General features: G+C 36.3%; 1 protein-coding gene across 1 annotated transcript in view; it reads right to left on the reverse strand.

The window, feature by feature from the left end:
• Ptprq (protein tyrosine phosphatase receptor type Q) overlaps positions 1–16079 on the reverse strand; it is a 190831-nt gene that overhangs the window by 11637 nt on the left and 163115 nt on the right. Inside the window, exons 36-39 of the mRNA XM_031349633.1 lie at positions 13748–13774; positions 13006–13087; positions 9338–9428; positions 5478–5554 (exon numbers count right to left, since the gene is read on the reverse strand). Coding sequence (XP_031205493.1) covers positions 5478–5554; positions 9338–9428; positions 13006–13087; positions 13748–13774 — 277 coding nt within the window. The remainder of the gene's footprint in view (positions 1–5477; positions 5555–9337; positions 9429–13005; positions 13088–13747; positions 13775–16079) is intronic.

Raw genomic sequence — 16079 nt, forward strand, 5'->3', positions numbered from 1 at the left:
ACACCTGGAGGTACCGCCCATGTTCCACAGACTGACCACCCCAGAGTTGGCTACACCGACCACCAATGACTGCTCTGTAGTTTCACCCTTTCTCATGCCCACCTAAATTGTCGCAAATTGAAAACATTGTACAGCCCTAATATTTAATACCAGCAAGATTCATATCCATAAATTTCCAACCCCAATATGCTTGTACAAAGAACATACAACTCAGGTATAGTATTTATAAGCTGCACGCCTAGCCTAGATTGGGCAGATCTACCACTACACCACTCTATTCCCCAGCTATGAGATCCCTTGCTACTTGTGGCTCCTCCAGGCCACCTTCATCTTCAACCTCCTTTTTCCTCCATCTTCCTCTCTCTCTACTCCTCTGTCTTTTCATCCCTCTTTTTTCTTCCTTGCTCCTTCTCTAAAACTTCCAGCCCGACCTTTCCCTTCCATTGCCTAATAACAGGCTCTAGCCTTTATTTGACCAGTTAAAATGGGGAGAAGGCTCATATGGAATCACCTGAGTACAAGATCTGCCCCTCTTCAGGAAGCAGAATTAGCATCAAAATACAAGCAGCACCAAGGCAATCCACATTACAGATACTGTGTCCTGCACTTGATACCCTGGACTCAAGTTGGTAGATTCAGTGAGGAGGGGGAGACATAGGCAGTGAGGAACGAGGCAGCTTAGTCCTTTATGTTTAGTGACTGTAGGTGAGGACATAGACTAGTAAGCTAGGCTTGGAAGCAGGCATGCTTAGAGGGGAACTAGGTTGGATACTAATTAATATTACACACTATAAACTATACTCCATTCTGCAAAAGCTCAAACATATATGCCCCAAAATATTATTCCTTTAAAAATTTTAGCAAGTATTTACAAAAAAAAAAATCACACTGAATCATCCACATTTTACTGGATGGTAAACATGTTTTGCATACCACTATATTTGTTGTTGGTCTTTCTTTTTCTTTTGCTGTTTCTTTTCCTTTTTGTCAAAGATTACACTTAATTTTTTTTTTAAATGTGTTAGAGAAGGCAAAGGTCCGCTCTGGGCGGTCTGTGAAGGTGGAACTAATTACCTTTCTAATTCTTTCACTTCATTTCTAATCAATTCTTTCACTTCCTGAGTGAGTTTTAAATATATACATATTATTTTTAAATTTTCTTAATACACCATATATACTTTCCCACTTGCTCCTTGCTTTTCATATAGAGAGGACAAGGAGATTTAAGCTTTTTTTTTTTCCTCAAGGAATGACTGCTAAGGAGATGGGAAATGCTGCCCAACCGGAAATGCTCGACACTTCCCTCATATCTTCTTAGAGTTGCGGAAGCAAGCTGCTTCTTTTTACTACTTTAGCTGTTAGTTTTACGTAATGGCATTTAAAATTCACTTCCTCTGAGAAGAGACCTATTAGCTTGAAAGCTTTCCCCGAATTGGAATATACAATTTGGCTGGTTTTTTTTTTTTTTTTTTCCCCCCCCGAGACAGGGTTTCTCTGTATGGCCCTGGCTGTCCTGGAACTCACTCTGTAGACCAGGCTGGCCTCGAACTCAGAAATCCGCCTGCCTCTGCCTCCCAAGTGCTGGGATTAAAGGTGTGCGCCACCACCGCCCAGCAGTTTGGCTGGTTTTAACAATGTATATAATAATTAGGAAAAAAATAAAGTCTAAGTTTCATTGTGGGGTTCAGGGCTCATCATCATCATTGATTGTACATGGCAGGTTTTATGGTTGCCCTTTAGTTGGTTTCTAAGATTTTCCTGGGGTTACTAGCCAAGAAGTATAAAGTGGACTGTAAACAAACACGCACTACAGTCAAAGTAACATGCATTCATTGGGTGCTTCTGATGTGATTAGGTACTTGCGCACATTAACTTCTTTAAACCTGCAGCAGCCGTTAGGAAATTGTTTTTTAAAATTAATTATTTTAATTATTTACATCTCTAACGTTGCCCCCTCCCCTCGGGGTTCCCTCTCCCAGAGGTCTTTCCCCACCCCCGTTCCTCCAACAGCCCATCCCCTTCACCTCTGAGAGAGTGCTCCTCCCCCCCAACGCCCCAGGCAACTTCCTTCCCGGGGTGTCAAGTCTGTACAAGACTAGACACATCCTCTTCCACTGAGGCCAAAGAAGGTGGCCCGCCTTATGTGCCTGGGGCCATGGGCCAGACAGTGCAAGCTCTTTGGTTGGTGGCTCAGACTCTGGGAGCTCCCAGGGGTCCAGGTTAGCTGACACGATAGGTCTTCCTATGAGGTTGCCATTTTTGTTCCTCATTTATAGATACAGAATTTTGGAGTGCCTAGGGTCACAGACACAGAAGGACAGAAAAAGAAGGCCCACCCATGTTCTGAAGAACACATACAATACTCCCACCTAATTCATTAGCAGTGCTCATATCAGTGAATCTATTTGCGCAATGTGTGCTAAGTCCCAGGCATTGTAGAACATGTCAAAAAAAGTAATTTATCTATTGCCAACAAAGCCTTATTTTCTTTATCAATTTCAAATACATAATTATTTAATCCCCCTTAGTAACTCCAAACATAACATGTATTCTTAATAAGACACACACATGCGAATGTGGGTTAAAAGCTGTTGACAGAGAATTCCTGGTTTCCATGATTGAGAGCAGATCCCTCCTATTGTCCATAAATTCTCATTTTTACCATTGGTCCCACTGAACTGTTTCTAGATATATTGATACAATTAGCTGCCTATGAGACTGCAATCTCTCATCTCCTTCCTTTCTCACACTATACCCTTTATCAAAATTTTATGGCCTGTCACTGAGTCCTGGAAAAAGAAACACAATTCCCTAGCCTGGCTCAGGACAGAGGAACATGGGTATGTACTGTCACATGAGTCCAGTGATAGATCCTGGTTTTAGATAACTCCTAAATGTCACCTGCTCCTCCCTTTCCTTTCCTGGAGCCTGCTTTCCTTTACACAGACCAATTATTTCCACCACCTTTAGTCTTCTTCCCTTGCCTCCCAGATCCAAAGACATGACATTTGAAACCATTCTGGTCTCTGTCTCTTGCTCTTTGGGATGCTTCATCAACTTTAAAGAGTAAAAACAAAAGTGAAGTGTCACATGTTTTTGGCGGTAGAGAAGTAAGAAATATGGTATTGTTGCTATTATTTTTCTCTTGTCCCTGCTATCTTCAGTAAAGGATGCTTTCCTGGCAAGTCTTAGCAATGCAACACACTTGCACAATACACATACAAACCTACTTTCACACGGAGTTCCTTCACTTGCTCCTTCTTGCTATGTAAGGCACAGGATTTTTTTTTTACATGATTTCATATTTTTAACATCACTTTATTGTAACAGAGCCTTCCTAGTTAAGCAAAGGCAACTTTCTAGTTGCTTAAACCATCTTTTCTTAAAATTTTCTTAAAAATTGTTTTTGTGTATATAAACAGTTTGTTTGAATATATATGTATATGTATGTATACACACACACACACACACACACACACACACACACACACACACATATCTCCCCCTGGAACTTCCATCTCTCCACATCCACTCCTCCTCCACTTAAGAAAGGAGCAGACCTCTAAGAGACAACAACCAAATATGACAAAAGAAGATACAAGAATACAAAGCAAAAGTCCTTGTATAGAGGGTACACAAGGCAACCCAATAGGAGGAAAAGATTACCACGAATATGCAATGAGTCAGAGACACACCTGTTCCCACTGTTAGGAGTGCCACAAAAATTCCAAGCTAACAGCCATAAGATATAAACAGATGACAGGTACAGACCCACGTGGGCCTGTGCTTGCCACTTTAGACTCTGTAAGCCCAAACATGTCCTGTTCTAACATTGTCCCATATTTGAAATAATATTACAGAAAATGAGGTATTGATTTAGACCTACCTATTGGCAAGTTGAAAATAGAATGACAACTTAGGTCTGTCCCACTCTATAGCATTGCAAGACATTTATTTGATCACTAGATCAACAGTTTTATTTAAAAATGTAGATATCTAGGTTTTATTGCATAAAGCAAGACTTCAGCAGGCTATAGGGCCTAGTCTACAATTAAAATTAGTAAGCATAAAAGTTCTGTACACTATGTAGAGAAGAATTTCATATCACAAGGACTCAATTATTTGATAAATGAAAAAAAACCTTTCAACAGTATATTCACATGGTCATTTGAATAAAGACCTAAAGATCTTACATCAAAATTGAGTGAAATACTTACCTTCTCTAGACCCTCCCTTAAATGCTATGTAGAGAAGTCTTCACTTCTCCACACTTTAGTCCTTTAACAGTAAGACCCAACATGTGATTGAAATTTTAGAGTTACCAACTAGTAAGGAATTATTATATGATCTACACATACACAACTTCACAAAAGCTTAGAAACAATAAATACAGTATGGTATGTAAGGAAAAGGATGAAGTATCATAGATAAATCTCAAATAAATTGGAGTAAATTGAAGGAAGTGACAGGTCAGTGAGTAGGAAAATATCTAAGAACAGGAAAATAATATAAAACTGGAGAGTGTGCAAAGCAGCAGAAATCTTCCGGTATCTGTAGGCTCGTAAGACAATGACGATCAATCTCATCATCCCAACTGAAGGAAGTAGGAAAGAACATAAAGGGACTACCTTGGAATCACAGAATAGAGTTGTTTAGAGATGATGTCATCTCCCTTGGGAGAAAATTAATGAACTGAGCCTGGAGAGACTAACATTAACTTCCAATGGTGTTTAGAATATGTTCCGAGGTGAATGTCTCATTAAAGGACTAAGGTGCTCTTCCCACTCTCAAAGTGTAAGAATGTGTCAGTCAAATAGAGATTTCTGAGTACCCAACATGGTGAAGACTATTGACTGAAAAAACCCAAACAAACAAACAAACAAACAAATAAAAACCAAACCAACCAAACAAACAAAAAAATCCATTGTCAAAAAGAGGAACTGAGAACAAATTTGCTTCACTCTGTTTTCAGTCTGGCTTAGTAAGAATTTATCACCTCTGCTATGTAAGAGACTACACTGAGCACATCACAATTGTCTCCATCTTGATCCACTTATGTTTACAGAGAGGCTTCATGGAGTATATATACATTTTACATCATCATCATTCCTTTGATGGACTCCATATCTCAAAGGGAGAGGTATATAACAAGTTTTTACACTCTATGAGCATGACTGTCAATTTGACTGATGTTTCACTGACAGAGAGATTAGCTGACCTTGTGTTTGGAGAATATATTAACAAAACATGTAAAATGGTGCAAAGATCAGGTATGGTAAGAAGAAGAAATTTTCTGCCTGCATGGAACTAGTGAAGTACACAAGTAATCAAAAGCCTGCCTATCCCCAATTCTGAAAAAATATGGGCCTCAGGCTTTCCATTCCATAGTGTTTTAATGAATTTGCTGTCTTAAAGATCTGAAATTTTTGGTATCCATCCTTTATCAAAACATATTATCTATGAAAATAGTAACTCACAGAAACATAGCTGGCATTAATGTAATCTGATCCAGGGATGCTTACATCAGCTATGAGCTTCACTCTGTTATTATTGTCTGAGAAAAAAACATAAGAAATTATAATTGGATTTTCAAAGTCCCAAGACCTTTATACCATGAAAGTAATATAAAAGTTCAGTATCTAATAATCCCAACACATATATGAGTATGACACTTAAAAATTATTCCCTCATGTCCCAATATTTTACTACACAAAAATATCAATTAATAAGCTCTTAGATATATTTATAACATCCCTACATTCATTATTATAAAATTAACTACAAATGTTCTATACCACATTCTCTATTCTGAAGCTTATTTTGTTTACTTAATCTTTCTACACAATCATAAATATATTTAGCTTGTATTCTTAAGACAACATACAGTATTTTTAATTTAGTATACCTATTTAATTATGGCTTAAACAGATCCCACTTGTTATTCAAAATGCTGGAAAACATAACGAAGCTGATGACATAGCTGTAAAACTGCATTTGTACAATATATCGCCAGGAACAAAATCCCCAGATCCACAGGTACACCATTCATATCTTGAAAGATGTTGAGTTTTGGTTTAGTTTTATATCTAGTTTTAAACCATTTACTCTCTCCCATCATTTTCCTATTCTTTCTCTAATATAATATTTCTAGTTATTCTTCTTCAGACTATTTTAAAGAAATATCATTAAGTAGTTATTCTGTGCCCAGTGATGCTTTTCAAAAAGGGAGTACCAGAAATTTTCTTGGGGATTTCTACCAAGTTAATTTTATACCTGTAAAGTCTACTGATAACTTCAAACACAGGAATCTCAAAGTTTCTTTGACTGAATGATTCAGAGGTTTGGCTGGGTTGTGTAGCTAAGGGACCAATACATGCTTTGTGTTTGCCAGGGTCTGAGTGATCAGCGCTTGGATAAGAAAGGACATAAGGTTGGTGTCTTCATGGAGGGAGAGTGAGAAGAGGATTGGGTGTGTAGTTATACAGAATCTGAGGGAACCACTTAGCTTTTCTGGTTGTTACTAGCCTCAACTCTTCTATGTAGTTAGCATACTTATTGTTTAACTCTCTTGAAGAAATGTGAAGGCTTACAGGAAATACTTTGGACTTTTCTCAATTTCTCCAAGTTAAAGCATATACCACTGGATACCAATATTAATTATTTAAAATGTTTTAGTTATATTGTGAGAAGTTAGGACCAATGCATTTAAATTTAGAGACTTCTAATGTTTAAATGAATTTCTGCAAATCATTTATGTGTCAGTAAGACTGAACTTTTTATGATTAGTCTTACACTTCAGGAAGGGAAGTCACTGGGCTGCTATTCACTTGATACGACTATTTATAATGAACTGAGTTAATAGCATGCTAAGCTTTTTCCCATGGTATTTGGATATTAAGGTCATAGTGTCCTGTCAGACAGAGCTTTGGAAATCAAGTCTGCAAGTATTCGCTGCTAATTCTAGTATCCCAAAGCCCTGTAAACTAATATCTTCCAAAAGGCACTGTGATATTTGAAATTCTCTTTCTGACATTACTCAGGGGAAAAACAAGAGTACTCAAAGCTGGCTCAAGCAAAACTCCAGACTCTATTGAAATATATTCATTCACTGCAAGGGAAGACACAGTTTTCCAGTTTTATGTTTTGCGTGCAAGCCCAATGGCAACACATAACCACAAAATCTTGTTTGTGGAACTGTCTCTGAATGGGCTTGCGTCTGAAAATATGCTATCCTTCCTCCAGACATGGCTATGACATTACAAATGGCCTTCTAGCTCTAGTGAGGGATGGTGAATTGCTATCTTCAGAATTCAGTGCCCCAGGAAGTATCGCAGTCCTCTCCATTGAGAAAGTTATCAGCATTTAAAAGAAAATGATCTATTGATCACACACCATGAGGGCTATGTGTTCTAGTAGTGGGCAAGGTGATTTAAGTCATTATTTTACCTAATCTTCTAATGGCCTTAGGAGAAACAGACCGTTTGTTGGTAGTCACAAAGAGAGAGAGCCACAAGAGAGAACTCCATCCCAGGAAGTTTTATTATTTTTATCTTAACCTTAGTATGGAGGCTTGAGACATTTATGATCCTTATTGTTTTGAGATTGAACTTTTACTACCATCAACCACTCTTGTCCTGTCTCATCATAAAAGTAATATGGATATGGACTGAATTTTCTTTCAGTTGGAATGGGGATAATTAACCAAGATCTTATTCCAAACAAATGAAACAATAGAACTTAAGAACTCAGATTTTCTTACTTTAAGTTCAAAATGCCTTAGAGATTAGTTAGACATATTTGAGTTACTTTACACATTGCAAATCAGCCCATTGTATAGTGCAACTAGAACTCAGTGTTAATAAGCTCATGGTAGTGGCCTTTTGATAAGAATATGATATTTATTTACAAAGAATGATACTTCAATAAGCATGTTGTAAGCAGTCTAGAAGAAACTTAGTGGAAATACCTCTAGCAACATGGGCACTCCCACTTAAACTTAAGACGTGTCCAACTCAAGTTAATGCTCTTAAAGTTGGAATGGAAAGCATGCTGAGAAAGGTCATGACTTCAGATATTTAGAGACTATCAGTCATATACGATACTTCTCACCCCATAGCTTTCTCATCTTGCTGCTGAAGTCATTTCCTTATGATTTATTTTGCAACAGAAAGAATCTCCAGGAGTTAATGCTATTTGTTCTTCTTTCTATTCTACTTCCTGGGCACTACAAGGTTGTGTGGATCATAACCTCTGATATCATCATCCTCTAAATATGGTAGCCTTTGTGAATAACTTATCCTCTAGTACCAGCCTGTGTTCTGCTTCTTCCTATTTAAATTATTTGTGAGATTATAGTCTCCTCTAAATTAGCGTTTTTTAAGACCTGTAGGAATTTCTTCAATATTTTTTGTTTATTTGTTTGTTTGTGTTTATTAAAGCACTAGGCTTATGCATGTTTGGAAACCGTCTATCAATGAACTATAGTCCCAGTTCTTTGTAAAACCTTTTTAGAAATCAAGGTAGGGACTGACTAAGTTGCTTGGGTCTATCTGGAATTCCTTAGGTAGAGAAGATTGTTCTTGAACTTTCAGTCTTCATGCTCACGCCTCCCAGTTACTTGAGATTACAAGGCTGTGTCATCGTCTGTCCCAGTGTATATTGGAACAAAGTTTCAGAGCATTAAAATTCTTAATTTCTTAGTATAAAAATGCATTGGGATAGAATTCCATCTAGTGGGGGAACATTCATTGAAAGACCACAATAGACAAATTAGTAATACAGGGATATCAAATCTTCTGCTATAAGCCATTGTTAATTCTTAAAAACAAAAACAAAAAAACCCAAAAACACTGTTTATTTACTTGAATTGAAAAGTGGAATGGTCCTATAGCAAGGTATACCTCTGCCTCTCTGCATAAAAGAGTTCTAGTCAAAAGAAATTGACTCTGATAATCAACTAGTATTTTAGGTTCCAGAAGACTACTATTCTCTTAAGGAAAGCTAATACACAAAGCTAAGTGTTAATTTCCCTTCTGTTTGAGCCATGTTCTATAGGAAGATGTTAAAAGGCTTAAATTACAAAGCTGAAAAGCAGGTCGATCTACAATTTCTTACACCTGCATAAATGAAACTTGGGTGAACAAACTGGAAACCATGTAAATTAAGTTTAGTAATGAAGAACAAAGCAAATGCGATACAACTTGAAAGTCACCATTAACAAAGTATATTATTGGAACTCAATGAATGTGTAATAAAGCATTAAATAAATGCAAACCATTAAGATGGTGGCCATTTTTGAATACTTGATAGTCAGACTATAAATGAAAATTGCACCTACATGGTTTTATGTTTGGAAAGTGATTTTTTGCTCTGTTCCAAGGGAGATCAGCATCAGTTGAGGAGAGATCTTGAAGAAATTTTGGTAATTCCTATGGAAAAGAAATGATAAAGTTTCAACTTGGTAAATATAAAATTATGCCCATTAAAACCCAATTTCTTTTTCTGAACCATTCATTTGTTAAACTTGTATGTGTGTGTGTGTGTGTGTGTGTGGTGTGTACTTGCACCTGTGTTTATACATGTGTGTTCATCTACATGTTACAGAATAGAGGACAACCTTGGGCGTCATTTTTCAGGTGTCACAGACCAATTTTCTTTTATTAAAATTCTTTAAATTACGTATCTCTCATTAGACTGAGCCAAGACTCAACCAGACTGAACTTGCCAAGACTGAGGCTAGTCGGGTCACCTAGCCTCAGGGACCTAGCTCTGCCCACCTTCCCAAGGCTGGGAATATACATACCTGCCACATTGGTCAGCTTTTTACATAGGTTCTAGGTATCCAATTCAGGTCTTGATGCTTGCACAGACAGTCTACTGAGCTATCGTTTCAGCCATAATTTTTTTAAATTTATTTTTAATTTTGTGTATTTGGTACTGGGCATTGGATCCTGAGCTTTATGCTTGCCATGCAGTCTTTATTGCAGAGCTAGTCTCCCAGGCCACATTTTAAAATTTTTAATTAAAACTTCTATCATAGATAGAGGAACAAGGTCAAATGAATAGTAAAGATTTTTCCCTAAATGTCACCATTACTATTCTGAGTGATTTTGATCAGCTAGACTAATACTCTCCCTTGAGATAATATCATTGAACTCTGGAGAGAACTAAGGTGCCACAGGCTACCCACAGCTTAATCAGGTGCACCCAACTGTTCTTTAATATGTTAATAACACTCTAGAGGGAGGAAGGGAGTTGAATGATTTATTTTTTGTTTTTTCTCCCCAGACAGTGTGATTTCATGCTTATTAATTGGCACAACCCTGGCCAGTTTGAGGCAATGTCAAAGGTCAATACTGTACTCAGTTGGCCTTGTTAAATTGATAATGGAATGTAAAGGTGAGATTTAGAGTGATCAGACACAGATGAAGGGTCAGTGAGACCTACTGTTGACATTGGAGAGAAAAATGCTCTTCTCCATCTTGTTCTTTCTCATGCAAGCATTTTTAAGGAGGCTGGTGTGAGAACTTGTGTGCATTATTTTGTTTGGCAGATGATGGCCACTCATGAGATTATTTCAGGTTATGTAAAGAAATTAAAGCAACTTTTCCCATTTCAATGTAATCATAAATTATTTTTTATTCAAGAACTCTGCTTTATTCTTCTAACAGTAAAATAGAGTCTGAAGAGTTGTTTTCACAGGCATGAATATCATGGGTGAGGTGGGTTATAAGCAACAAGGCTCATAAAAAGATAATATTAGGAGGCCCTAAAGAATTTCCCTGTGTCAAGATTTTAGAAGTACAGAAAGAGAGAAGGCAAAGAAAGACGTGTTTGAAATTGACTTGAAAATGATCAGTTTGGAATTATTCCACATGCAAGTTACTATTTATAGTTTCAAGCTACTCTGGCTCAGCTAACCAATACTCAGTTACCAGGCTGCTACTTTGAACAGCATCATAATACTGGGTGGTCTTATTCTGATTAGGACATAGAGCCTTGATGAGCTTCCCTAGGTAGCTCTTTCTGCTCCTGTTTGATGTCTTCTCATGGGAACAAAATGAGCCGATTGCCTGGCCTCCCCACCCAATTCATTTATTCTCTCTCCCTGGAATCCTTCCTTCCCCTTTATCTTCTCATTAGAATTCGGCTCATGCTACTGTTCATCTTAGACATCACAATTTTCATTAGTCTTTCTTAACGAGCATTTAACGTTGATCCTCGCATCTTTATGCACATCTCAATCAGGATACAGTTACCCTGTTTAAAACATGTCTCATTGCTACAATTCTTATTCTGCTCTGAATTTATATGTGGTAGAGATTATCAACATGGTAACTAATGTTTGTGCCAAGCACTTTCACTCATAATAATTTTAGTATTCTCAATTCAGTGAGGCAGATACTATCTTTTCACAAATGAAGACATTGAGGTACGGAGAGATTAGGTAATTCGTCTAAAGTCATTTAGCTTATAAATTCTAAATGACTGAATACCAACATACCAAACATTGTTTGCTATAGTATAAACTTTAATGAATAACTAAAAGATAAGAAAATAAAACATGTCCTAAAAGATTAGTCGTCTTTGGGCATCCAATATATGTGTGTATGTATGTGTCTCTCTCTCTCTCTCTCTCTCTCTCTCTCTCTATATATATATATATATGTTTATTATAAGATAATTTTGATTAAAAATATAATAAAGCATTAGGATGAGAATGATTTGGGTTGTTTGTTTTTGTTTGTTTGTTTGTTTTTACAGATGAAAAACATGGCCTCCCAAAAAACTTAAGTTAGAATTTTTCTTAATGCATGAAAATATATTTGCTAATACAGCTATCCATGTACTTGGGCATAATTTGACTATGTTTGATTCTATTCTAGAAAAATTATACTTTTCCTGGTGAAAAATTGAAATTTCTTTCTGTGTAAAAGCTAAGGGCACTTTATGGTTGCCTTGGCTTTGCAAAGTCTGGTCCAGCATTACTTGGGAAGCATAAGCAGCTAGCAGCAGGACATCCATTCATCTTCTCACAGCTTTTGTTCTTACTCCCTGAGAAACTGAAATTTTATAATCCTGAATAATTTAAGCCAATTGTCTAGTTCTTTGTTTCAGGAGTTCACACACTAAGAAATTTATGAAAAATAAAAGTAGAAATAGACTTCTGGATACAATATAAAATATACTTTGCTTTCACAATGTAAAATAACCAGGTCATCTAGATAAGGTATTTAGGAGCCTCAACATAGATCATGGATATAACTTTTATATCTTTACATAATTTCAATTTTAGTGATATGCAATATTCAAATAATTAATAATATATGTCAAAAGAAACATAAAATTGTTAACAGGTGAAATTATTTTCAACTTTAAAATAATTTAAACAATAAGGTGTTAGTTTTACATATCTCCATGTGGGATTGAGCATTTGTTTCATAATAATTTAGAAATAGACATTATTGAATGCAGACATTTCTTATCTGTATTGTGATGGGGTTAGAAATTGTAGTAATATTTGCAGTGTCTGCAAATATCAAATGCTGGCCCCTGTTCATTTTATGCCACAAATGCATACTAACTAGCACTTAGTATATTCAATAGTCAATGTACTTATATGGAATCATCAAGTGCCTAAATCTAATATGATTATTTAAATATAAAACTATATGAAAGCTCATACATAAATGCAAACTAATGAATCCATCACTCTGGATTTGCACCTTCATCTGAGTGGGTGATCAGGGAGCTGGGGCCAGGCTACCATTGCAGGGAAGCCTGAAGAAGACCACCTTCTCCTAACACAGTAGGTGAATACTCTGATCAAGTTGCAACAAAGGCTACCCAGTGTAACATTACTATCTAAACAATCAACCTGGTAATTGGGTATTGATTATCAAGGCCAGGATCCTTCATGGCCTTGCATGCTTAAAATGGACATGAAATGTGACACAGGAAACTACCGGAGGTCTTGCAATGTTGTGACAACTGCTGGCAACATACCGAAAATTCCTCTTGAAACTTTAGGTTGTTGTTTGTGCAAAGCTCTTCAACATGTTGCAGGAAGGATTTCTTGCTTACCGGCCTCCAAGTAAAGAAAGGCATTAAATGGAATTGCGTTAGCTTGTATTCTTTCTCTTAAGAGAAAGCTTGGCTACTGTCTGCATGGTTAACACTTAAGCAACTGTAAAAACCCCCGTCAAACAGTCCTTTAAAGTCACCCTGTCCTGTTTACAAAAGGAGTTCTCTCTCTTTAAGTTCACTTTCTTTACATCCATCATACAAAATTCTTTCATTTTTTTTTTCAGTGACTTTAAAGGAAAGATTTACCGTTTTAATGAACAAAAGTTTTCAAGCAAATGTGAAGGCATGAAGTTATCACTGACTCCTAAAAGCACATTAATACTTCTTGGTCACACAGAAGAATGTTACACATTACAAGGTTTTAGAAGATATAAAATATTGCAGTGACTTCATTCTCATAATGATATGGCTTTTAAGCCCCAAGGAGTTTAAATATCCCCACATTACTTCCCAAGCTAAAATACAGACATGGAGACTTCACCCCAGAGAGAGAGAAAGCATTTCTCCAGTTACCATGCAATTAGTCATGCTTTTATGATTTATATCCAGCTTAAAGGTCTTTCCAACAAACATACGGAGAGAGAGCCACACATTAGGAGTCATTGAGTAAGAGAATCTAAGGTTGATATTCAAAAGAAGGGAAAAAGTTTCATAAACTTACTTGATGGATTTTCTATAACTAAGCAACCTGCAACAGAGACCATGTTAAATGTGGGTAAGAGTAGATGGCTCCTTTTGAAAGAGTTCTAGGTTCAAATCAGAAAATTATAGTAAAATCAACAATGTATAGTTCATTGTGGTTTCAACTAGCATGCTCTTGCTAAATTCATTTTTTAAAAAAAGTTATATTAATTGAGACTATTTTAGCTTATCTTCTCAGTTATAAAAGTAACATTATAATTTAAGACACTGCATTAAAAGCAGGCCACCTCTTAATATATTACAACTAGAACAAAGAGTTAATGTAGACTTAGGAAATATTTTCTTTATTTATAAAAAGTGTAGAATGGGAAACAGAAGTTGTTCAAAATGACATTGTATTTATTGCCCAAGCCTAGCTTCATGACTGAGTTTGAGTTAAAATACAGCCATAACAAATCATGTTCATTTCAGCTACTTTATGTACATTTTTGTGATTTGTACATAGTATGTACATTTACATCATTGACAATGTTATACTCTGAAACATGAAATATTTTAACAAATTTATAGATAATGCACCACACACATAGAGATATGTTCCTTATTGAAACATATCATGCACAACAAATTTGCACAGCACAAAAGCACAAGAGGCACAAATAAATACACAAACAAAATGTATAATGAGGTCTTTTACATTTTTGATATTACAAATTATTTACAACAACCTCCAAGTAAAAAAAAAAAATTCTTGGAATATGTACTTTTGAAATTGTGGATGTATGAAACAAGATAATCAGATTGAAGAACAATCAAGACATGATGAATGGTTTGAAAATGATCATAAAGATGTGTGTCCAATGGAGAAAACTTGAACCAAAAATATGCATCTTATGAGAAAAAAAAAAGATTTAATGGAACTTGTGGAGATGAAGAAGCAGGTATTATGAAGCTGGATATTAGGATTCAAACTCAAAGGTGGGTGTGTCAAAGAGGAAGCAGCCTTCTACTTTCTCAGGGTGTAAGCTTGAGCATCCTAACATCATCCTAGCATCAAATGTGGGAGAGACAGGCTGCAAATGCTGATCAGAGGCTTGCTGGGTAAACTGAAGAGTTTACCACAAACAGCCTAAAGTGATCTCAAGAAATGCAATAGAGAGCTTCTTACCATAACTTCATAGATCCAGAAGCGGCTGAGTGGGTTGTTAAGTCAGAAAAGCTTTGGTTTAGGGAATGTGAAACAGAAGATCTGAAAATGTGAGGCACTGGAGGTCAGAGACATTGTAACATATGTAATAGAGACAGGTGCAGGAACTAGTAGTGCCCTTTGGAGATGATTGCCCTCAGCAAAGACCAGCAAGAAAAACAGACAGTGACAAGCATGCCTCAGACCACCTACACCGTAGAATATGACTGGCAAAACCTTAACAGATTTTCACGTAGGGAAAATTTGTTAAGTCTAGGGAAATCTTGATTACCCATGTTTGAGGATTGACTGGCATGTTTGCATTTGAGACGTTCATTTTCCTGCTACTACATGGAAATGGGAATCTTGACGTGAGTGTTGATGATGGATTCTTGACCAGGAAGATCCAAGATTATTAGGGCTGTACTAGAGAAATTTATTGCTCTTGGATAACTTAATTCTGTGGTGGATGCTACTTTTTTTTAGGAACTCATGAACAAGGCATTAAGGAAATCAGTGTGTGTTTGTGGAATCACTAAGAGATATGAAATATGAATGATCAGAAATAATATATAAGCAAGCCGTAGCAAAAAATGTAATATTATTCACATGCTTGCTCTTTCATTAAGAAGCCCTATCCTTCACTTACAACTTATAAATAAAGAAAATATCATTTTGCTAAGGCAGTCTTTTTCTCAGTGAAAAAACTAGAAATTTGTTCTAATTTTACTCTTTATTTTGCAAGAAATGTTTTTTTTGTAGATTCTAATTTTAAATGTCAACCACCTAGCTATTAAATTGGATAGATGTTTGTGCATTCTTGCCTTGTTATAAAATATGATGGTCTTACTGACTTTAAATATTGCTCCATCACCAGCTATGCACTTTTGAACAGATTTTTTTAAATTTTATTTTCTCCTCTTCCTCCTCCTCCTCCTTCTTTTTGACTTTTTGTGCAGGGTTTCTCTAGCTCTGGATGCCCCAGAACTAACTCTGTAGACCAGGAGACACTCGAACTCAAAGCCTGCCTCTGCTACCCCAGTGCTAAGATTAAGGGTGTGTGCTTAATAATTAATGTTTTGGTACTTTTTTTCTTTGATATTTTCTTTATTTACATGTCATATGATTCCTCCTTTCCCAGTTTCCCCTCCAAAAAACAAACAAA

This window comes from Mastomys coucha, unplaced genomic scaffold (assembly GCF_008632895.1).
Source record: "Mastomys coucha isolate ucsf_1 unplaced genomic scaffold, UCSF_Mcou_1 pScaffold4, whole genome shotgun sequence".
In the NCBI taxonomy this organism is placed as follows: domain Eukaryota; kingdom Metazoa; phylum Chordata; class Mammalia; order Rodentia; family Muridae; genus Mastomys; species Mastomys coucha.